This window comes from Heteronotia binoei, chromosome 1 (genome assembly GCF_032191835.1).
Source record: "Heteronotia binoei isolate CCM8104 ecotype False Entrance Well chromosome 1, APGP_CSIRO_Hbin_v1, whole genome shotgun sequence".
Classification (NCBI taxonomy): domain Eukaryota; kingdom Metazoa; phylum Chordata; class Lepidosauria; order Squamata; family Gekkonidae; genus Heteronotia; species Heteronotia binoei.
Window position 1 is genome coordinate 61,780,603 of NC_083223.1, and position 23,851 is coordinate 61,804,453.

At 39.4% G+C, this 23,851-nt stretch overlaps 1 protein-coding gene across 3 annotated transcripts in view; it reads left to right on the forward strand.

Moving 5' to 3' along the window:
- The window catches only part of LRRC1 (leucine rich repeat containing 1), a 123,741-nt gene that overhangs the window by 65,252 nt on the left and 34,638 nt on the right, over positions 1-23,851 (forward strand). For all 3 annotated transcript variants that reach the window (XM_060235138.1, XM_060235153.1, XM_060235145.1), the window contains exons 10-13: positions 651-734; positions 14,626-14,741; positions 16,495-16,658; positions 20,229-20,365. In XM_060235138.1, coding sequence (XP_060091121.1) covers positions 651-734; positions 14,626-14,741; positions 16,495-16,658; positions 20,229-20,365 — 501 coding nt within the window. The remainder of the gene's footprint in view (positions 1-650; positions 735-14,625; positions 14,742-16,494; positions 16,659-20,228; positions 20,366-23,851) is intronic.

The following is a 23,851-nucleotide window of genomic DNA, read 5'->3' on the forward strand; positions in this document are numbered from 1 at the left end:
AATAACCAGCACCTTATAACGAACTCGGTACACAATTGGCAGCCAGTGCAGCTCCCACAGCCTAGGCTGTACATGTTCCCACGGAGGTAGTCCCATTAATAGCCTGGCCGCCGCATTCTGCACTAGCTGTAGTTTCCGCGTTTGGTATAAGGGCAGCCCCATGTAGAGGGCGTTACAGTAGTCTAGCCTCAAGGTGACCGTTGCATGGATCACAGTTGCCAGGTCGCTACGTTCCAAGAAGGGGGCCAGAAAGATATCTGATTGGTGCTACCACTGTATAGTGGATTAGTACTAGTGAAAATTTATGTCAGTCCCCATTCCACATTGTCTAGACATAAATGCTCTAGTCTATAAACTTTGATAGAGGTTTGGAATATTATTTGTTATACTGTATCTACGGAAACAAAGCATGGAAACTTGTATGATGAGCAAAAGGCATACAATTTGTATAATATATTCCTAATACAAAAACAGAATTCCAGTTCCCCAAACAGAATGCTTTTTAGAGTAGCCTGTGTCTATTGGAAAATGGTCTCCCTCAGAATACCACGTCATCCTTGCCTGCTATCTTTCTAAGATAAAGTTCTTGCATTGAAAATTTGCTGGTGTTAATAATAATTACTGACATTGCTTTCTTTGAATCCTGACAGACTTTGCCAAAAACCATTGGAAGGCTAAAGAAACTAAATATATTGAATGTTGACAGAAACAAACTAGTGTCTTTACCCAAAGAGGTAAGCAGTATCCATATCCTTGATCTCTCTGTTGAGGGAAAATGAATGGAATGCAATTTATCTATTAGAATGATATGTGGTGGTGAGACAGATTTGATTGTACTTTCCAGTAAAACCTGAAATAGTGGGACTTCTGTGTATGTGTCAGTAGTGTGTGCAAGGAGGCCAGCCCAGCAAAGCTAATAGCATGGAACTAAAATTTGGAGGCCTTTAGATTTGCTATCAAATGTGTTGTGGCTGGCATCTGTTTGAAGGTTTATCAAAAATAAATAGAATTCGCTCATCTTGGACTTCTCAGCTATGAAAGGGACAGCTCGGGTTTGTCAGATTTTCGTATGCTTAGATTTTAAGTTATGAAAAAAGCTGAAGGGTGGCTGCCATGAAGGCAGTGTTCTGGAACACCAACTTCAAATATCTGTGGAGTATTCTATCATAATATTCTTAACTCCCACACAAATTAGCATTAGTGATTATTTATTTATTTAGTACTATATTCCGCTCTACCCTTCGAACAGACTCAGGGCGGATTACAATACAGTCAACAATTAAAATTGTTACATTAAGACCAATAAAATCAGTACATTAAAACAATTAAACCTCCTGGTTGCAGAGCAGGAGACAGAAGTGATTCAAATCAGTGCAGTTTCCAGCTGGCTAATAAATCAATTATGTCATATTTCAAATGGGCTGTCAAAGATAAAACACTTTAGCACTTTGGCCAGGGAGACCGATTTAACTTAGTTTGGATGCCCATTGCCTCGTTCGAAGGCCTGGTGGAACAGCTCCATCTTGCAGGCCCTGCAGAAAGGTAGGAAATCTAACCCTAACCTCTAAAGGGCCCTAACCTCTAAAGGGAGCATGTTCTACCAGGCCAGGGCAAGAGCAGAAAAGGCCCTGGCCCTAGTCAAGGCTAAACAGACATCCCTAGGGCCAGGGACAACTAGCAGATGTTGATCTTCTGAGCATGAAATCCTTCAGGGCACATATGGAGAGAGACAGTTCTTCAGATACGTTGGTCCCACACGTGCAAAGCTTTGAAGGAACTAGCAGATGTTGATTTTCTGAGCATGAAATCCTTCAGGGCACATATGGAGAGAGACAGTTCTTCAGATACGTTGGTCCCACACGTGCAAAGCTTTGAAGGAACTAGCAGATGTTGATTTTCTGAACATAAAGCTCTTTGGGGCACATATGGGGAGAGACAGTCCCTCAGATATGTTGGTCCCATGCCACGCAAGGCTTTGAAGGTCAGTAGTACCAAAACCTTGAAGTGAATCTGGTACTCAATAGGTAGCCAGCAGATGCACCACTGCATTTTGTACCAACTGGAGTTTCTGGATTAGCCCCAAGGGCAAGAGTTACAGTAGTCTGGTCTGGAAGTGACCAGACTGTAGGATGTAGCTAAGTTTTGAGGGGAGAGATAGGGTGCCAGCTGCATCGAGGATCGCTCCCAGGCTCTTCGCCTTCTCATTCAGCCTAAGTGGTGTGCTGTTCAGGGCTGGGAGCCTGATACCCTGTTCTACTCTATCCCAGCTCATGTACAGAACCTGAGTTTGACCTTAACTGTTCAGCTTTTTGTGGCTGAAAACTACTATGGGAAGTTCACCTCAAGGCCACAGGTTCTGAGGTTGTGTTGGCTAATGGTAAAAAATTAATGCAGGATTGTTGCCATCTTGGTTCCATAAACTGCATCAACAGTTGGTTTTCCTTTCACAATGAGAGGATGTTGCTGACCTAAGTGACTTGTCATAGGCATTAATTTAAACGATGGAGGCGAGTTCTATGCTGCAGAATATTGTGTGTGCGATCACCTCTGGCACAGCTGAACTCCAGACCCTCTGACTTCTGTGCAGAGTGCAGAGATGTGCTGAGAAAACGAGTGATCTTATCCTAGTACCTTTTCCTGAATAGTGTACATTGCATGTTCCATCTGCATGTCAATCCCTTAGCTGGGGAAAGTAGGAGTTTCTGATTTTCTTGTCTGAATGGTGTGGGGGAGGGAGGGGGGAATAGAGAGAGGATTCTTATTGGCATTGTAGCGTGACTTACATAGGCTACAAGAAATTTATCACATTTGATTCCCCATTCCTCCAAATGCAACTGCTGGAATGACCTTGGGTCAGTCATAATTCTCTCAGAGCTGTTCTGCTCAAGAGCAGTTCTTGAAGAGCTCTCAGCCCCACCTACCTCACATGGTGTCTGTTGTGGGAAGGGGAAGGGAAAGGAAAGGAGAATTTAAGCCGCTCTGAGACTCCTTCAGGTAGTGAGTGGTGGGGTATAAAACCAATCTCTTATTTTTAAAAATTGCAGTAGGGTCATGTTTATTAAACATGAACAAAATGTAGCTAACTGTTTTGGTCCATTGAGGAAAAACATCCAACAGATTAGCAAATTTACTCTTCTGTTAGCTCAGTCTCTAGTATATGGAGAAGCTGTTCTGGGTATAACTGAGCTACTCAGTTCTCTTCAATCCTGAGTGAAGCAGTTGGGAAAAATGTCAGCAGACAAGCATCTGGTGGATTTTTTGTTGCCAAAGTAGCTGTTTGATTGCTAACATTTGCTTTAAGCAAAATATGAACATGTGCTATAAATAAGAAAAGCCACACATGGTGCGAAAATCAAAATGGCAAGAAGAAATTATTATTCTGGGTTCAGAAACAGAAAGTGTGTGCAAAAATGGAAGTGGGGGAGTCAGTTAGCTGACGGTTGTAACATTTGGCAGACCAAGGAAGGGCAGCAGGAGTCTTGACTGATTTTTGTCCTTTTGGAAATCTACCCCCCCCCCCCCACACACCCCGTTTTTACCTAGTTATTATAACAAAGTTATCTGCACTTTGTTGGGGCTGGATGAATGCTACATTGCAATCTTTTTTTTTAAGCCTTGGTGCTTCCTTCCTTCATTTTGAAAAAGGAGCAGGATTTCTGTCTTTGAAACTGACCAGAGCCTCTTCCATTTTACTGGTTCCAGACTATTTCTTTTCCTGTTACCTCCTACTCTCCCCCTGCCCCTTCTCAGATAATGCTTATGATAAGTGGAATAGATGCTAGTTAGAACTGGTCCTGAGAGGAAGAGTAAAACTGAAACATGAAATGCACTTCATTTTTGAAACTTCAAAAATGTACCAGGACCTCTGACCAGTTAAAATTTAGATAGAAATTAGACACTGGGAAAGGGAGGTTCATTGGAGGTTCAGGGTTTTCATAAACATGAACCTCCAATGAACTCCTCCACTGGACGAACCAGTTTGTGGTTCATCTGGTTCATCCCATCCCCAGTGAGCTCCAAAGGCATTTAAAGTGACAGCCAGTTTGGTGTAGTGGTTCAGTGTGCGGACTCTTATCTTGGAGAACTGGGTTTGATTCCCCACTTCTCCACTTGCAGCTGCTAGAATGGCCTTAGGTCAGCTATAGATCTTGCAGAGTTGTCCTTGAAATGGCAGCTTCTGTGACAACTCTCTCAGCCCCACCTACCTAACAGGGTGTTTGTTGTAGGGGAGGAAGGTAAAGGAGACTGTGAGCCGCTCTGAGGCTCTGGGATTCAGAGTGAAGGACCAGAATATAAATCCAGTATCATCTTCTTCCCATCCAGCACAGTCAGTTTCAGTGGAGAACTTATCAGCTCTCCTTTCCCTTGCTTCCTCCAGCCAGCTAGGGAAGCGAAGGGGAGGCATCTTAAAAGCCTCCCTGATCTGTGGTTGCTTCCCCAGTCAGCCTGATGCTGCAGGCCTGCTGGGGAAGTGAAGGGAGAGCAGGTCAGTTTCACTCTTTTCCAAGTCCCAGGGAGTGAAACTAACCCAGTTTACCTCCCATTCCCTTCCCCAGTCAGCCTGCTGTGGCAGGCCAGCTGGGGACACTAGACAGCAGCTGCATTGCTGGGGAAGGGAAGGGGAGGCATTTAAATGCCACCCGTTTTCTTTCTCCAGCTCATGATCACTCCTTTGTACCCTGTGAGGCCATAGGATATAATGGAGAGATCGTGCCACTGCTGTGGCGTCACTCTAGAGAGAAGGGGTTTAAAGTTTAAACCCCTTCTCTGGATTTGCACCACAGCCATGGCATGATCTCTCCATTGTACCTTTATGGCCCAATAGGTATAATGGAGAGACTTCTCCCTTTCTCTCTTCTCTTCCCCGGGCAGGCTAACACATCTTAGGGGGAATCCTGGTCTGGACACAGAAGAAGATGAGACAAAGAAAAAGAACAGTAGACTATGATGAAGCAAATTTTTGTTGTCATCAGTTGCAATTCCACATAGCAAACCTATTCATAAAATCTAGTTAAGAGATGAAGGGTTGGTATCAGATGCTACTTTACTGGTAAAGCTTTTGTTTAGCAAGATGAGTTCAGCCTGTCCTGTTCTTCTAAAGTAATAGTAAATGTCAATACTAGTTATAACTCATCAGTCATAATTTCAGTTTTAAGAGAATTTATATCTTTGTCTAATGTTGGAGTCTATGGCATTAGCTACTAGTGAGAGATGCCTCTTTCCATATGTTGAATTTGAGAGACTTTGATCCTCACTGCAGGGAGTTTAGACTGTGGCATGTAGCTTACTCCATTAACCTTCCAGTGACAGTAAAATGAATGTGCCAAAAGTAATGTGGGCTTTCTAGAAAAATATGAATAGAGATGTTCCAGTGGCTAATATTGAACATGATTTCAATTTGCATATTTATTTGGACTTAAGTACAAGTATAGATTTTTTTTCCAGAATAAATTTGTCCCAGTAATAACAACATACTTAAACTAAACATTTGCTTAGCGGGAAAAAATCAAGTTTGATTTTTTTTTAGGTTCATGTGGAAATTATTTTAGCGGAATAATTCTTCAAATTTAAAGATATTGTACCATGTACTACTCTTACATTGTTTTTATTAAAAAGATACTAAAAACTGTTGACGTACTAACAATGTATTCCTATTCAGAATTTCTCCTGTCTCTTCATAGGATTACAGTGTTATTTGAACACACTCAAAAATTGAGCATGATATTCTTTTTATGTAGTTATGCAGTTATTGAGGAAGACTCAGCATGTTCTGTAAGGGAACCTGTTAGTGTTCTTTGAGGGGGTGAACAAACATGTGGACAAGGGGGCCCCAATAGATGTTGTTTACCTTGACTTCCAGAAAGGTTTTGATAAAGTTCCTCATCAAAGACTCCTAAGTAAGCTCAGTAGTCATGGGGCAAAAGAACAAGTCCTCTTGTGGATTAAAAATTGGCTAGTTAATAGGAAACAGAGAGTTAGTATAAATAGGCAATTTTCACAGTGGATAGTGGTAAGCAGTGGGGTACCGCAGAGCTCAGTACTGGGTCCAATGCTTTTAAACTTGTTCATTAATGATTTAGAGTTCAGAATAAGCAGTGAAGTGGCTAAGTTTGTGGAAAACACTAAATTGTTCAGGGTGGTGAGAACCAGGGAGGATTGTGAGGCACTCCAAAGGGATCTGTCAAGGCTAGATGAGTGGACATTAACATGGCAAATGAGGTTCATTGTGGCCAAGTGCAAAGTAAAGCACATTGGCTTCAAAAATCCTAACTCTAAATACACATTGATGGGGTCTGAACTGGCAGAGACTGACCAAGAGAGAGATCTTGGAATCGTGGTAGATAACTCACTGAAATGTCGAGAAAGTGTGCAACTGCAATAAAAAAGGCCAACACTATGCTGGGGATTATTTGGAAGGAAATTGAAAACAAATCAGCCAGCCAGTATCATAATGCCCTTGTATAAATCAATGGTGCAACCCCATCTGGAGTACTATGTACAATTCTGGTCACCAAACCTCAACAAAGATATAGTATTGGAAAAGGTGCAGAAAAGGTCAATTAGAATGATTAAAGGGTTGGAACACTTTCCCTTTGAGGAAAGGTTAAAGTGTTTGGGGCTCTTTAGCTTGGAGAAACGACGACTGAGGGGTGACATGATAGAGGTTTACAAGATTATGCATGGGATAGAGAAGGCAGAGAAAGAAGTACTTTTCCCCCTTTCTCACAATACAAGAACTTGTGGGTACTAAATGAAATTGCTGAGCAGTGGGTTAGAATGAATAAAAGGAAGTACTTTTTCACCCAAAGAGTGATTAACACATGGAATTCATTGCCACAGGAGGTGGTGGCAGCTCCAAGCATAGACAGTTTCAAGAGGGGATTGGACAAACAGATGGAGCAGAGGTCCATCAGTGGCTATTAGCCACAAGGTATAGATGGAATTTTCTGTCTGGGGCAAGTGATGCTCTGTATTCTTGGTGCTTGTGGAGGAACAGTGGGAGGGCTTCTAATGTCCTGGCCCTCTGGTGGACCTCCAGATAGCACCTGGTTTTTTGGCCATTTTGTGACAGAGTGTTGGACTAGATGGGCTTTTGGCCTAATCCAGCATGGCTTCTCTTATGATCTTATGTCCACTCACTTGGGCCAACCAAATTTAACTCTGTTCCACAGAGGTTACTGTGTACCTGTTTTACTGTCATTTCCCATAGCATCATTTGCATTACTGGTTAGTTCCATATCATATTAGTGGTTACAGTATCAGTTCCACTATCTGAGAAGAGACCTATGGATGAGAATTTTAGTTTTGGATGGGCAGATTAAATTAAATCTAACTAGATAAATTTATAATTTCATTTTTATTTGAATTATACAGCATGTATTTGTACCCCCTTCAGTATACAGTTGAATAAAACATACATGTAAATTCTCTCATAATTTCTAATGATGTGTACATGAAAAACATTCACTATGAGTTTGAAATTGCCAAGCTTGCCTGATATTGTATTGATGGTGCACCCATTCATTGTTTTTATGCAGCAGTGGATTTTTAGAAAAAGTAGGTGTCCCATGGAAACATCACAGTGGAAATATTTTCAGAAATTTTTTGGCCCCGCATCTCTGTAGCCCAGTGCATGACAGGATTACAGTTGGAAGTAGAAGTAATAAGCATTTATATAACATTTTCAGAGTGCTTGCTAGCAGTTTGTATTTGCACTCCTTGGAACAACTGTGCAGTGTACATCACTGTGGTGGTTCCTGCAACAGAGTCTGAGAGATTTGCCTAAAACCACCTCAGGGGTGGCCAAGGGTAGCTCTCCAGATGTTTTTTGCTTACAACTCCCATCAGCCCCAGCCAGTATGGCCAATGGCTGGGGCTGATGGGAGTTGTAGACAAATAACATCTGGAGAGCTACCCTTGGCCACCCCTGATAGTTCATGGGCAGAGATGAGCTTTAAACTGGATATTTCCCAATCTGTAGTTTATCTTATCTCCTGTTCCTTACAAACTTGGTCTGAATGCAGAAGTAATATAACTGCATGTTCAGCCAAATACTTGCTGTGTTGGGAGAAGGCAAGGAAGATTCTGGAGTTTGGCTCCCTTGGATTTTCAAATAACTTGCTTTCTTGTTACCAAACTTTGTAAGGGAGAGCATAGCATGTGTTGCTTCTATCCTGGAAAAGAATGCTTAGCCTTAGCTCCCGTTCGTCTTTTCTTCCTTGTCCATCCATACCCTTCAATTAAATACAAGTGCTGCTATAGTCTGTACTGTAGTATATATTCTGTTCACTCCCCCCCTCCCGCTCCCCCCCAAAAAAGTTTGGAGAGGTTTTCCCTCCTCTCTGGAGTAAAGAAGCAAGCAGCAGTGGACAAGAAGGTAGTAGTGTAGGCCTTAATGCCATTCTTGTCTATAGTATTGCATAACGTCACGTGTCACCAGTGTTCTGTACATTAGCAACACAGGAGCTAAACTGAATGCTAATTTGAACTGTTGGGGAGTTGGAGCATCTGGTTCACTGTGTGGACTCCACATATTGGCTAGTTCTCACCACCACCAGTAAGTTCATTATGACATAAATGGTTGGTTCAAAGCTTGAGATCCCATCGGCTGGTGAAATATGTGCACTGTGTTTGGTGTTACATAAACCAGCTATTCAGGCTGTGTTGCAGCTAATCATAGTAATCAGTGCTACCTACAGAAATATGACAAAGTGTAATAATGAGAACCTCTACTGTAAAGTGTTAGGAACCCTGGCACAATTCTGACAGGTGAGTTCTCAAAGGAAGTGGGTTTCGGTTGCTTTAATAGCAAAGGGGTTTGACATACAGGAATTAGTGGGTGGATTTCAGCAGGCACTGTGCAGTCAGGTTCCTTCAGTCCAGCCTATTTTGAATCTCAGCAGAAACAAAGAGCATGCATGCCATTGAACTCTTGGCATGGGGCCAAGAAATAGAAAAGTTCCGATGGTATGAAATACCCAGGAGTATGAGAGCTCTAGCATTAAATCTCTGAGGCTGTTTAAAAATGCTTTCTTGTTACAGGTGTGGAATGAACACATCTGTGAGCTTTTAGATTGCTACCTGTTTCCTTGGGCCATCTTTCACAAATGAGTAGTTTATCCAGGATGGGGGCAGGAGATATGTTTTTCCATTCAGAGTTTGGCAGTAAACCTACATTCTTGCATTACAGGTGAAAATGTGTTGGTAGTCTGTATTTTCTTGTTTCTCAGTAGGTAAAAGCTGGTAGGAGCAATCTACATGCTACAGTTGTGAACCCTAAAACAAAACCCCTTCAGGGGCAATGCAAATACAATGAAGGATACTAACTGAATAAGCCTTGGTATCCAAGGAACTGTGTGTGCTTAATATTTCATATTCAGATGAAACAATAGATCTAATATATCTGCCTATTACAGGCTATAGTTAGATGTAGTGTTTCATCAAACACTGAATATGAGTGGTTGTTTATAAGGTTGCCAAAGTAATTGAACATTGGGTTGTGTCTCCTACTGATGGGAGAATTTTCCTGGTGTAAAGAACCTCTTCTGCCATCAAAAAACTCCTTCTGGATAAAATTTACACTGTAGCAGAACAGAGTAACCAAAAATACCATAAAGTAGGGGGAAAACCAGCATAAAAGCGCATGCAGTGAGTCAATATGCAGCTAACCATTACATAAGTAATCAACATTAAGACATATTAAGAGCCTGGAAAAGGGAGGGGGGGAAAGGCCTCACATGGCACCTCAGACAATAATAAACTGCTATTCAGTGGAATTCCGTATTCAAGATGCCACAGTGGAGAAGGCTCTGTTTCGGGTTGCCATGCCCACATCATTTTGAAAATAGGTGAGCCAAAAGCAGGGCCTGTGATAATGACCTAAATGCCCAGACAGTCCTGAAGGTACCCTGGTCCCAGACTGTGAAAGTCTTTGAGGCTAAAAGCCAATAAGATGAATTGTGCCTGTTAAAAGTATTGTCAACCTGTGAAATCCTTCCAGATGTGCGACCTGAACAGGGAACAGATATATTTTGAATATGATATAAAATGCCCTTGTGAAATGCCACTCCTTTCTTGCATTTCACTGCACCAATCAGATTTAAATATTTCTTCCCCTACCTTTCCATAGTTTTGACATTGGTACTTTTTCCATACTGTAAAATTGCTGTACTTAGTTATATGGAAATGACAATACCTTTATATAAAAACAATGACTTTTTAAATGGAATGGGTCTGCTGTTGGAAGACTTAAAAGTGTTGGAGTTAGTCCTACTCAGTTGACTTCAACTGGAGTAACTCTGCATAGGATTGCACTGTATATGCAACTAGTTTTATTATTCCTATTAATGAAATAATTCACCATTCACCACCAGTGTGGTATAATGGTTAGAGTGTTGGACTAGAATCTGGGAGAACCAGGTTTGAATCCCCACTCTGCCATGGACACTCAATGGATATCTTTGGACCCAGTCACGTCATCTCAGCCCATCCTGCCTCACAGGGTTGTTCTGAAAATAAAATGTAGGAGGGGAGAATGTTGTTGAGCCACTTTGGGTCTCCATTATAGAGAAGAGTGAAGAACAAATAAATACATAGAGAACATTTAGTAAGCTTATATGTTGCTTCTTCAGAGACCTGCTTGAGGAACTCGCTGTTATGGCTAGTGGAACAGTGTCAAAAATAACGTGAACAGCGTACCTTTGACATGGTAACAACAAAAGAAATATGGCACACAAGTCTGCATGATTTTTAATTCACACTATTTAGTATTTGTTGCTGCTTCTTTCTGTACTGTCATTATCCTTGAGCTCTGTTTTTGCAGTTTTCACAAGCATGGGGTAGATGTTTTAAATCCTGGAGAAAAAAAAACCTGTTTAATAATTGTTCTCTGTTAATTGTTTTATGGAGGTAAATGTTTCTGCAAACTTTCTTTACTGCCATTGTCTGTGGCTGTTTGCACAAAAGTAAAATGTTCTGGCCATGAAGTCATTTTTTTTAAAAATTAGACACTATTTTAATTTTAATTGTGATCTAAATTAACATGCAAAACTGTTGTGTGTTTTCCTTTCTGAGCTTTTAGAGTTTTGGGTTCATGCTTTAAAAAACTGAAATTAAAAGAAGTTTTAGTGCATCTTACTTCTAGACACAGTTTTAAGTTTAATATGATTATCTAAGATTCATCCTTAAGAATCTCTGTAAGTAACTTTCAAAAGAGGAATCTGTAGTTCTTGACGTAGACCACATTCCTGTTCATATAGACTATGGACTTTCCTTATTAACCTGATAAATTAGAGAGTGTTTCATAGGTCCATATAATTCACCACACATCACCATAGTTTTACTACAAACCACCAAAATTGGTGTACTCCAAGTGTGCCATGTTGATCTAGCCTTTGAGAATGTGGTATTTTCATGGACATTTAGAAACAATAATAAAATGACACAATCCAGCACAAATTTCTCATAAGAAAGAAGTTATAAAGAAACTATATAAAGGCATATCTTAATTATCTGTTTGTGGCCTTGCAAAAAGCGCAGAGTAGGATTCTTACCCCATGGGTAGTACTTTGTAATTTACTGCGGGATGCATGTAAACTTAGCCCAGGGAAAATGGGTTGTCTTATTATCTGGTCTTGTGGTAAGATAAACTTTTTACCATGGACTTACTACCCCAAATGTTGATATATCATTGTGATCAGTACAAACTCACTCTGTGTTAGGTTCCAAATGAGTAGAATATGTGGTGAGTGAACAGGAGGTCAGCTGTCCAGTATAAAATTTCTGAAGCCCTCCCTGCACTAATGTTCAGCCAAGTAAATTTAATAGACATATTAAGTTCTTGAGGGGAAAAAAAATCTGTTTCAGCATGGATATTTTATGTGTGTGCATAGTACTGTCCGGTCCATATAAATAGTGAATGTTGAAATCAAACAACTGTCTCTTGTGTTTTTTTTAATTGTTAGCTGCTTGGAAAATTGAGTCAGGTAAACTCTTGTAAACCTTGTAAGTATTGTTCTGTCCACAGTTGCACTAGTTCCTTTCATCCGACTGCTTTTGATGCATGATTCAAACTGGCTGGCTCCACCGCTGCACTTCCATTGTCCCTTTCCCCTGAAATCTGGGAGTTTCCAGCTTAAAATGGGTGGGATGCTCTCAAGAAGGCTGCATGGCCAAAACTCATTCCGCTTACGTTCCTAAAACAGAATTGTTCAAAGCAAGCACTTCTGGTGTACAGCAGGGCATCATTTGCCAGCTCATCTAACATTCACTGACCAGACTAATTGTTCTCAGTTTTTGTTTTGTTTTTCATTTTAGAGACACACCAATTAAACAGACAATGGATACTTTTGTTATAGCACCTCACATCCTGTGAAATTGTCAGAGCACTTACAGAAATTTTAGTGCATGGTTGCTCACCACTGGGAAGGGTTGGTACCTTAAAATATAATATATAATCATTCTGATCACTCTTTCAGTACTAATCAACCCCTTGCATGAATATAAGAAGGAAAGCATTTGTTGTATAAGGAAATAAAGACTTTGGATATTTATAAGCAAAAGTTGCAAATATGAAAATGTGGTGAAAGAGATACTATTTGAGGTGAAAAGGGTTGCTTTTAATACAGTAAAAAAAGAAAACTAATTTCAACCAAATTTGAATTGGCTCCCATAATGAATCATTTGAAGTAACTGTAGAGCCTGAACCAAGGCTTGGTGGTTTATGGATTAAAGGATTGTGTACTCCTTGAAGGAATGCATTCTTCATTCCAACTGGTGATTGGCATTGGTGACAACTACGGTGGAAATGATGGTTTGAGTTTGGGGGATGGAAATGTAATGATGGTAGTATTGTGTGTTATATACCTATATATCTTGCAAAGGCTTGACTTACTGGAGTCTTGCATTGTCTTCAAAGGCATAGAATCTGGTTGTTCAATAAGAGTGTGAACTTCAAAAAAATTCTGGCTTAATTTTGGATCCAGATTTGGGATAGGGCTTGCTTTGTTGTCCTGAAATTTCAAGAGACTACTTTTCTAGAATTTGTTTCCCAGGTATTGGGGGGGAGGGGTCTTGAAAAGTTAGGGGCATTTTAGCAATTATCTGCCATTACCCCATCCCTCCATGGCAGCAGAAGCAAAGGGGGGTGGGAGAGAGAAGAGGAAGCAGGTATTGCCAAACAGCTGTTAGAATCTCCAGTCCCTTTAAAGAGCCATTATTTCCTATATTATAGACCTGGCTTCTGATGTTGACTCCCTTTCTCTCTCCCCCTTGGCTCCTGGAGCCAGAAACTCTCCCATAATCCCAGGATGTAAATTTCCATTACTTCTGGAATATGGGAGTGGTTTGGGTCTGTTTGGATGTCCCTAGGTGGATCTGAAACAGCTAACTCCTGATTTATTTTGACTCAAGAATATCTGACTGCAACCCCTTGTTTTAAAGTTCATGATATGCTGTTTAACATAGCTAAATATTAAGCGATGGTCTACAGTAGAAACTGATATAACAGGAAAAAGATAAAGCAGGATACTCAGTAACTTAAAAGATGTATGCCTCATGTGTTTGGTTTGAATAAAAGTTTAATTAAGTGGAACCTAACATCTAAGTTGATCTGTCTAGGGTGCCTTAGGAATTGACACTATTTCTTTCCAACTTATAAAACACAAATAAAGAAGGAGTATCTCTCTCTCCTTGTGTTGTTGATTTAAATGGAGTTCATGTTATCAGCAGCATTTTAAAAGTAAATAAGTAGCAGTGATATTTATATATGTCTATTATGGTTGGATCTGAAGGGCTGACTTCAACAAATCAAAGGCATTTCGACCAGTGGAACAGAACTTTTCTGCTCCCCCTCTCCTACTGATGTTTACTAAATTTCCCTAAATGTGTCTCCTGATGGTAATGGGACCCTTCGGAGTCCCAAAGTCAGGTCCTGCAGTGGAAGGTGAGAATTGGTGAAATCAGGGGAACCCTTCCACTGATGATAAAGGTCTTTTTATACAACTCATTGCTTATTTATATACTGAGGGTATTGTTTGCAAGGACAGTGTAAACAGTCGTCTCAATACTTACCATGTAGGAAACTTTCAGGTGATTGATGAGTACAAGTAGTTGCTAATTAGTCACCTGCAGTTCAGGTACAGTGAACTCACAAGGCAAGTGCTTTTAACTGACATGGCATCTGAAGCTTGTAGGTTTGTTCATTCTGTTTCAAAACTGCGCCCACATTATATGAAGGCATTCCTGAGCATTTGATTAGCCATGATGTGTGGGAAGAAGAAATGAGTTTGGGAAGCCTAATGAAAGGAAGTAGTGGTGCTGTCGGACCAGCTATTAAGAAATGTAATATAATTCTCTTTGTTTTAAACTGACAAGTTCTGATTCTCTATACAAACCAATCCAGAAAATACTAAAAACACTGTCTTAAAAAAGGTGCATATTACACAGAAACAGCTGAAAGTACATTAGAACAAGGATCAGTAGTGGAAGCAACTACTGACTGTGAAACTAGGTGTATTCTAGCATCTTATTGGGCGACTTAGTATTAATGGTATTCATCTCTTACAAGCTTACCTCATTAAAAATATGTTGGTGCAGCAATAAGTCTCCTTCCTCTCCATAAAACAGATTGGTGGGTGTTGCAGTCTAAATGTATTTTCGTTACGGGACAACCGGTTATCTAGGATTCCTTCTGAGATATCACAAGCCACAGAACTTCATGTCCTGGATTTAGCTGGGAACAGGTAAGATTTGATTTGTACAAAAATAACCACATTTTCACAGATTGTCTGCTGAAGAAAAGATAACCCAATATGATTACGTTTTGATAACCTAATATGATTACAATTGTTCAGGTTTTTTAAAGGAATATATTTGACAATTTAATTTTAAATAAGATTCATCTAATGCTCAGGGTTATGGAGATATACATCGGGTTTCATGACCCTAATGATTCTGTTCAGAATGTAGATTCCTACCCAGGAATTTTAGAGCCAAAACCTCTTAGAATTTTTAAAGGAGAAAAATAAACACCAAAAAGGTTACCTGTTGTCCAGCAAATTTGCCCTTTTCCCTTTAGAAAAGTCTTGGGGGAAATTCAGTGCTTAGTTTTCCCTTTTGAAGGCAGAACTTAGCTGTGCCCTTGCCCAGATTGTAGGGATGGGCACAAACAAGCAACACACAAACAACACACACAGAAACCACAAACAACACACACAAACACACACACAAAAAAAGGGTTCTTGATGACTTTGGCCAGTTTGTGGTTTACAAAGTGATGTTCACAAACTGAAGAGCTACCATGAACTTCCACAAATTTTAATGCAGTTTTTAGCAGTTCATGAAGAACAGAAAGCAGGGGTTTAAATCATTCTGAGTCATTTAAACCTCTCCTTTCTGCTCTTCACAAAGAACAGCTGAGTGGCGGGGAACAGAACGAAGGGGTTCAAATGACTTGCTTTCTGCTCCCCACCACTTTTTGCAGGAAAACCCCTGCTTTCTGCTCCCTATGAAAAACAGCAGAGAGCATAAAACAGGGGTTTAAATGGCTTGCTTTCTGCTCTCCTCTGCTTTTAGCAGAAAGCAGAGGTCATGAACTGATACAAATTGCAGTTTGTGGCCATCCCTCTTTATGTGAATGCCTTTAAGCCGCTCCACCATTTCCCCTTTGAACTGGAGTCAAGGGGAAAGCCCTGGAAAGTCACATACATCAAACTTGGAATTTAGCATGTTTGTGGAAGCAAAAAACAACCCTCACAATTGTTACAGCTGGGGAGAGAAGGTAGAGCAAAATCTATATATGGAAGGCACTATTATATGCTCTCCCAGTTGCTGAATTAACATAAAACAGTGATGTGATCCAAGTCTTCATCTTGTTGAGGTAGCATATAATACCAGTAATTTGGCTTGCATTGTTTTGTTCTTCACTGTTTTTCCTTCTTACCCCCACCCCCCAACTTGGATGTAATTTGCAAGAATGCCAAAATCCAGTTTCTGCATTTGTCATGGTTTATTCTGTTTTTAATTCCATTTTGTATCTTCATATTCCAGTCTTACTATAGTTCGTAAGTCTTATTTTGTTCTTATTGCATTGGTAAATTTTGTAATCCTTGTTGAATCTCAAAGGTGGACTATAAATAAGTATCTCTCTGAGGAAGACCTGAACTTTTCAACCTAAGAGATGTGATTTCAGCACTAAACATGGCACCTGTATAAATTCCGTGGTGTAATCTGCCCACTGTGTGTATCTCCTTTCTGTGTTCCTATACATTATAAACTAGCCATAGTCAGGATCAGCTGTCCTTTAAAGAAACTGTACAGTCTGCTTTATTGTAATACTGGAGGTTCTGTGCTGAATGCATCTTTAGACAAAGATCGTTTGGGGGTGGGGGGAATTACAGCAACAAAGAGAATCTAGTTTCTGCTTGTTTTGTTCTCTGTACCAATTTAAAGTGGGTTTTTAAAAAACAACAACAATGCCTTTCTTTTGTGTTTTAGGTTGCTACATCTTCCCATGTCACTGACTAGCTTGAAGCTGAAGGCTTTGTGGCTGTCAGATAACCAGTCCCAGCCTTTGCTTACGTTCCAGACAGACACAGACCCTGAAATAGGAGAAAAGATTTTAACATGTGTTTTGCTTCCTCAGCTGCCTTCTGAGCCTGGTAAATATAGTTGGAAGATCACTTCCACATCAAGACAGGGGATAAAACAAAACAAAAAACTGGCCACATTTATTTATGTAATGGTATTGAGATGTAGAACATATTTCAGTCTTATTTAAGAAATTAGACTTTCAGAAATTATATGCAGAATGAAGGTTTCATATAATATAAACATAAACACATTTCTAATGTTGATTCAGCAAGACCCAGACTATAAACAAAGAATAACTTGATCCATAATTCAGTGAGACAAGCAGAGTATAAATAGTCAGCTTGTTAACTATAAGCTGTTCATTTTATGAAATACAGAAAGAATATATTATTAACATATCATAATAGAGATAGAGCTATTATTGCTGTTTTAATAATAATGATTTATAATATTTTATTATAATATTATTAACATATCATAATAGAGATAGAGCTGCTATTGCTGTTTTAATAATAATGATTTATAATATTTTGTAATCCCTCGAGATAATAAATAGCTTATAGAGATTGCTCAGAGTAATTTATGCAAATACGGGCAGTTTCTTCCATAGCTTTATCATTCTAGAATATAGCCCAGTGTTCCAAAAACTTAATTTTGAAATATCAAGAATTTCTTAATGTTCTTGACAAGTTAATTTAATAAGCAATACATGTTTCTAAACACATTTTACCAGTCTTTTGGATCTGGAGAATCTAGCAGCAAGAATTAGTTTAGCAGCTGCAAGAAGGGTTAGCACAAGTTCTAAATACGCGAGAGTGACATTATCTTTAACATAGCCCAGCAATATAACTGGATCATGAGGTAGACTAATATTTAACATATCATTTATAAAGCAAATTCCAAAAATCCCTGAATTCTCTTTTTCAGCAGCACCAAAAGATATGATGATACCAGATGATTCACATCTCCAAAAACACTCTTGCGCGTTTCCAGTCATAATAGCCAACCTATGTGGAGTAAATTGCCACTGAAATAAACACATTAGAAAATTGTATTTTAACCTTGTGGATGTAAGTCTACACAAAGCAATGTTTAGTAACCATTTCCATTTTTCTCTTCCATTTATTTTGATAACTAAAAGATACTTCTATATTTTCCAATGAAAGACCATAGATATTTTCAGTAGATCCTCTAAACTTATTGTCTGTATTGATTATCTCCTTGAACGAAGTTTTAGAATTTAAGCAATTACATTTTCCTGTTGGAGTATTCAGTGGGTGTCTAATTTGAAAAACAAATGAAACAAGGGGTAGGGTTGTCTATCACCCAATTTAAAGGTAACTCAAAACCTACTCATTACTAACTAGGTAGAGTAAATTACCTAGAGTAAAAACGGATCTACACCTCTTTCACCACACACTAAAATCACCTTGAACCTCGATTTGTTATGATTTCTCATTAAAAAACAGATGTTAATGGAAAGAATCCAGGACTCAATAAATATTTTTACCTGGTATCATTCAAGAAGTACTGCTCTTATAGGAATACTCTGAAACCAAATTAGCTCTTTCAGCCGATTATCTGAAAATTAATATAAAATGGATATGCCTGTATCTATGAGAATACATTCCTTGAGATCAGATTTTTTTACTAGGAAATTCTACTTTACACAGAGTGATTAAAATATGGAATTTGCTGCCATAGGATGTTGTGATGGCCACAGCGATAAACAGTTTTAAAAGAGGATTTGATAGACTTATCCTTCATGAATCTGTCAATGGCTCCTAGCTATGCTGACTGAGGGGAACCTTCACATTCAGAGATACTAAGCCACTGAATCCCAGAGCCAGGAGGTAACATCAAGGGAAGGTCTTGGCATCTATGCCGTGTTGTTGGCCATCCAGAGGGAACTGGTTGATCATTGTGTAAGACAGGGTGCTAGATTAGATGGACTATTCTTATAACCACAGAGTTGGAAGGGGCCATACTGGCCATCTAGTCCAACCCCCTGCTCAATGTAGGTTCACCCCAGAGCATCCCCGACAAGTGTTTATGCAGCCACTCCTTATAGACTGCCACTGAGGGGGAGCTCACCCCCTCCCTCAGTAGCTGATTCCACTGTTGAACAACTCTCAGTGTAAAAATTTTTTTCCTAATACCCAGCCATTACCTTCCCACCCTGATCCAGCAGGGCTCTTCTTAATAGCTCTGTAATTTCCAGTTTAGTACACCAAGGTCTCCCTTAGTAGCTAGCTGCATGAACACTTCAAAAGAAATTTCAGGAGGTTTATTTAACCAGGCTAAATCTCTTATTATCTTTTTCCAAAGTGAAAAAAATACCAGGAAGTTAATTTCAGTGGTATATTAATGAATAGGAAAAGGAGTTTTGGAAGAAAAGAATATTGATTTTGATATTCACAGTCCTACCCATCTAGGATAAAGGTAGTGTTCCCCCCCCCAAAAAAAAAATCCTGTTTGATTTTAAGAAAATTATGATGATTAAGCTCCTCTAAAGATATTTTGTTGAATCCAGACTGAAAGATATTGTACAAGTTGATTCTTCCATGAAATAAAACAGAGCTTAGAGTTGCTACTTTTACAAGCACTGCATATACATCTAACCATTTTAATTGATAGAAATTAACTTTATATCCTAAGTTTAGGGATTTCATCCTTTTTGTTAATAGATTCCACTGGCCTGTTTGAAATCAAAGCAATATTATCTGCATATAAATATAATTTAGACACTTATTTCCCAAAGGGCACTCCAGGTATTTTTTATTGTTTTAAATTACTATTGCCAGAGGTTCTTTTATTAGAACAAAGACAAATGGTGGGAGTGTATGTCCTTGTTACATTCCTCTATAAAGAGCTTTTTTTGCGATTACAGGAGAATAGCTATTGAAATTTGTTTTATAAAATGTTGAAGTCAGACCATCCCATCTTGGAGCCTTATTAGGTTTTTAATTGTTTAACAGAATTATATAACAGAGGTAATAAGATAGGGCTTTTCCTTTAAAACTTCTGTAATAGGCATGACATTAGTATTATCCAATTGATACAGTTTCTCAGAAAATATTTTAAATTGCTTCATTGTATCATCAGCTAAGTTTCTATAAGGTATTAGTAGACTGGTTTACCAGCAAGCACCCTCCTCTCCATTAGCCTAGTTTCTAATATGATGATGAATAATTATAGATCTCTTAACAATCTTGAAATGACTGTTCTTGGAAGATATATTCTATATGCTACAATTTGTTAAGTGTGTCTGAAGCAAACAAGTCTAAGTGGAACTCTAGATGACCTTTTTATGTACCATGCTTTTGGCATTTTGGGAAACACAACGTAAAAGTGAAATGGCCTTAAAGCAGGAGATCTAAAATTATCTGGTGTGATTTTTTCCCCAGATATAATGAAGGCATGAACTTGATATGAAGCTATAGTCATGGGGTATCATAGAAAACCTAATGTGAATATGTCTTTTTGAATTTTTTTTTGAAAACCATGAATGGAAATCATATAGTACACTGTGCAGTTTCTATCAATTTTCATTACCCTCTGAGCCTGTGAATATGCAATAATGTTAACTTCTATTGTACAAACTCACTGTTTCTGCTTCTTATCTTCCATCATTACAGATAACCTGCCTCGCTGTGGTGCAATGGAGAGCTTGGTGAATGAAATGTCAGATGAAACATGGAATGAAAGGGCAGTACACAGAGTCAGTGCAATCCGCTTCTTAGAAGACGAAAAAGATGAAGAAGATAATGAAATGGTATGTTTCTCAGAAAGCGTATGCCACCGTAGGCTGATTCCCTTGTAATTTATTCAAAGTTTCGTATATTAGCTGCAGATGGAACAATATGCCAACATGGTAAATGCTTCTGCTGAAATGCTTTCTTAAAGTGCTACATGTTTAAAACAACTCAATAGCAAGGCTTTGCTACTTTAAATGGGATCTATTTGATATTTTTGTGACTAGTTTTTTCTCCTTTTCTGCTTCTTTAGGATGATTCCCCAAAAGCAGCATAGAAGTAGGGACTTCTATGGAGGCTGTAAGCTTTGGACCCTTTGGCTTTGCAGGCAGCCATCCTTTGTTTGGAATTTCCATTGGGCTCCTCTCCCACCATACTGTTTGTCTGTCCCACGATCACTTCCATTGTCCTTTCCACATTTCATAACCATTTGCATTGGTTTATGAGCACAGTAACCTGTGAGCTATCAGGAAATACAGTTTCCCACCCCAATAAAGGAAGGAGTAGTGGGGGCATCTGTCACTGTAATTATGAGACCTCTGTTAAATCTGTCACCATCTCCCTCAGATGCTGCTCATAAGTAAACCCGCATGTATGCTTAAATTCACCAAAAATGCTTATCAACAGCCAGTGATGAGTCTAGGATAAGTATACTTGCATGGTATATGTGTGTTTACATTCACACTTCACGAACACTCTGAAAACATCTTAAATGTACACTTAAAAATATAGTACATAACATGGCTTTTGGCATAAACTTAAAAATACTTCAAATATACTAAATATTAACCTTGCTCTGAAAAGCGATTGCATGATTTTGAAAGTGGAAAGTGTCAAAAACTGCTGACTAAATTGCAAAAGCAAAAAAAAAGGTCCTTTCTTCCCAGAATAATATAATGCCAAATTACATCCCAGGTGGTCTGTCCAATCCAACGGTTTGTGTCACAGCATAGATCATTTGACAGAAGGTAGAGGAGGGGCAGTTAGTCCTTTTCTCTTCTTTTCCCACTAGTCACCCCCAACATGCATAGGGGTTTTTGGCTGTTTCCCTTCCCCTAGTAGCAGGGCAAGGTTCACTTCTGCTAGCAGGATGCTGGTAGTATATATTCCAGCTTCAAAATCTCTTCTCACCAGTTAGGCTGATGAAAACTCCAAGTTTAATATGAAAACCATGCTCTTATGAAGTGTTTATAATTGCAAAGATTTAATTGATTTTGTCTAGTCCATGTATCAGCATGCTAACTTTTCAGGTAGAATTTATGAATAATTTATGAGCACTCACATGCAGCATAGACCCAATATATATGATCTCCGAGGGTAAGGAATATGACTGCACTGTGTGTACTTCAGTGACTCTGCAAATTGCCTAGCTTCTAAAGGAGTAACTCACTGTGAACTCCTGACAGACAGTTGTAAGATATCCACTGCTGATAAACATTCCTGTGGGTTACAATCTAAGCTGTGGAGTCTTGTGAGCAAAAATTCTACTTTGTGAGCTACTGCATAAATTAGTGTGCTCAGGGGCTATTCTTTCTGAGCAGGCTGAGCGAAGACAAAAATGTGTGAGTCAGAGGCAAAAAATTGTGAGCCAGCTGACATGAACTCAGCTTAGAGGGAACACTGGGTACGATCACCACTTAAATGTATTCTCCCTACAGAGAAAGTAGTATTAGGTGATGTAGCTTTTATATTTTTGGCTGTCAAGTTACAGCTGACTTACAGTGACCCATAGGTTTTCAAGGCAACAGATGTTCATAGGTGGTTTGCCATTGCCTGCCTTTGCATAGCATTTCAAAACTTCCTTGTTGGTCACCCATATAAGTACTGATTAGGGTTGACCCTCTTTAGCTTCTGAGATGTGACGAGATTAGGCTAGCCTGGGATCAGGGCTGCTTAGCTTTACTCAGCATCATTTAACATGAATCACCATCAGAATAGTGGTAAATAATAGCAGTGGTAACTGTTTGTGTATCTAAAACTGTTCGTTAGGGTATGGCGGTATAGGAGATTGTAAGCCGCTCTGAGATTCAGAGTGGAGGGCGGGATATAAATCCAGTAACATCATCATCATCATAACTATTGCAGGTTATGGGACTCTAATAACTATTTCTGTATTGCCCAAATACACATGCAGCGCAAATCTGAAATTGTATTAAAGCTCATGTTGAAAAACATGGTTTGAGCCCACCCACTTTAATGCCATTTTTCTACTACATTTATGTACTGACACCAAACATGAGTTAGTGATAGCTGTAAAGTTTAAGGATTTACAAGTGTAGAGACAGTGAGCTAAAGTTGGACATAAAAGTTAGACTGCATGAATGAGTTAGTGTGTTTAGCTATCCCATGAAAGTAACCACTGGCTTTCTAGCCTGTAGGCAAGCTTTGGCAGCCTTTAAAGGAGATGAGGCTCCTAGTTGCCTATCAAAATTCTGGCATTAATTTAAAATACATACAACACATGTTGATTGCCTAAGGTTGTTTTGCCAATGGAATTTATCACATAGCTATACTTTATCTTCTCCATGTTAGGATCTTGATTTATATTGTTTTTTAAATGCTGTGATCTTGTGAAGACTTCAGTCTTTACCTGTTTGTGAAACGTATATCCTTAGACAGTATTGTAGGATCGGGCATAGTTTTGAAATTTCTAATGTGTCCTATCTATGTGGAGCAATGAACACAAACTCTTATAAATGTAAAGCCAGTTTGGTGCAGTGGTTAAATGTGCAGTCTCTTATCTGGGAGAACCAGGTTTGATTCCCCACTCCTCCAGTTGCAGCTGCTGGAATGGCCTTTGGTCAGCCATAGCTATCACAGGAGTTGTCCTTGAAAGGGCAGCTTCTGGGAGAGCTCTCTCAGCCCCACCCACCTCACAGGGTATCTGTTGTGGGGGGAGAAGATATAGGAGATTGTAAGCCACTCAGAGTCTCTTATTCAGAGAAAAGGGCGGGGTATAAATCTGCAGTCTTCTTCAAAATGGAACAATTGTAATTTCCAATGCATATGGAGTAAAATGCTGTTACACTTTTAAAAGTCACTAGCATAACCAGTTTGGTGTAGTGGTTAAGTGTGCGGACTCTAATCTGGGAGAACCGGGTTTGATTCCCCACTCCTCCACTTGCACCTGCTGGAATGGCCTTGGGTCAGCCATAGTTATCACAGAGGTTGTCCTTGAAAGGGGAGCTGCTGTGAGAGCCCTCTCCAGCCCCACCCACCTCACAGGGTGTTTGTTGTGGGGGAGGAAGGTAAAGGAGATTGTGAGCCGCTCTGAGACTCTTTGGAGTGGAGGGTGGGATATAAATCCAATATCTTCTTCATCTTCCAATATAATAAATAATTAACCTATATCTAGGGCCCAGCTCATTATGACAGGTTCACAGTTTTTAAACAAACTTGCTAATTATCTCATTTTAAATCACATTTATGTTGATTTACATGTACAGAGTACAATTAGACAAGCATAGTGTTTACCAAATATCAGGGGTCCCCACCCCGGTCCATGG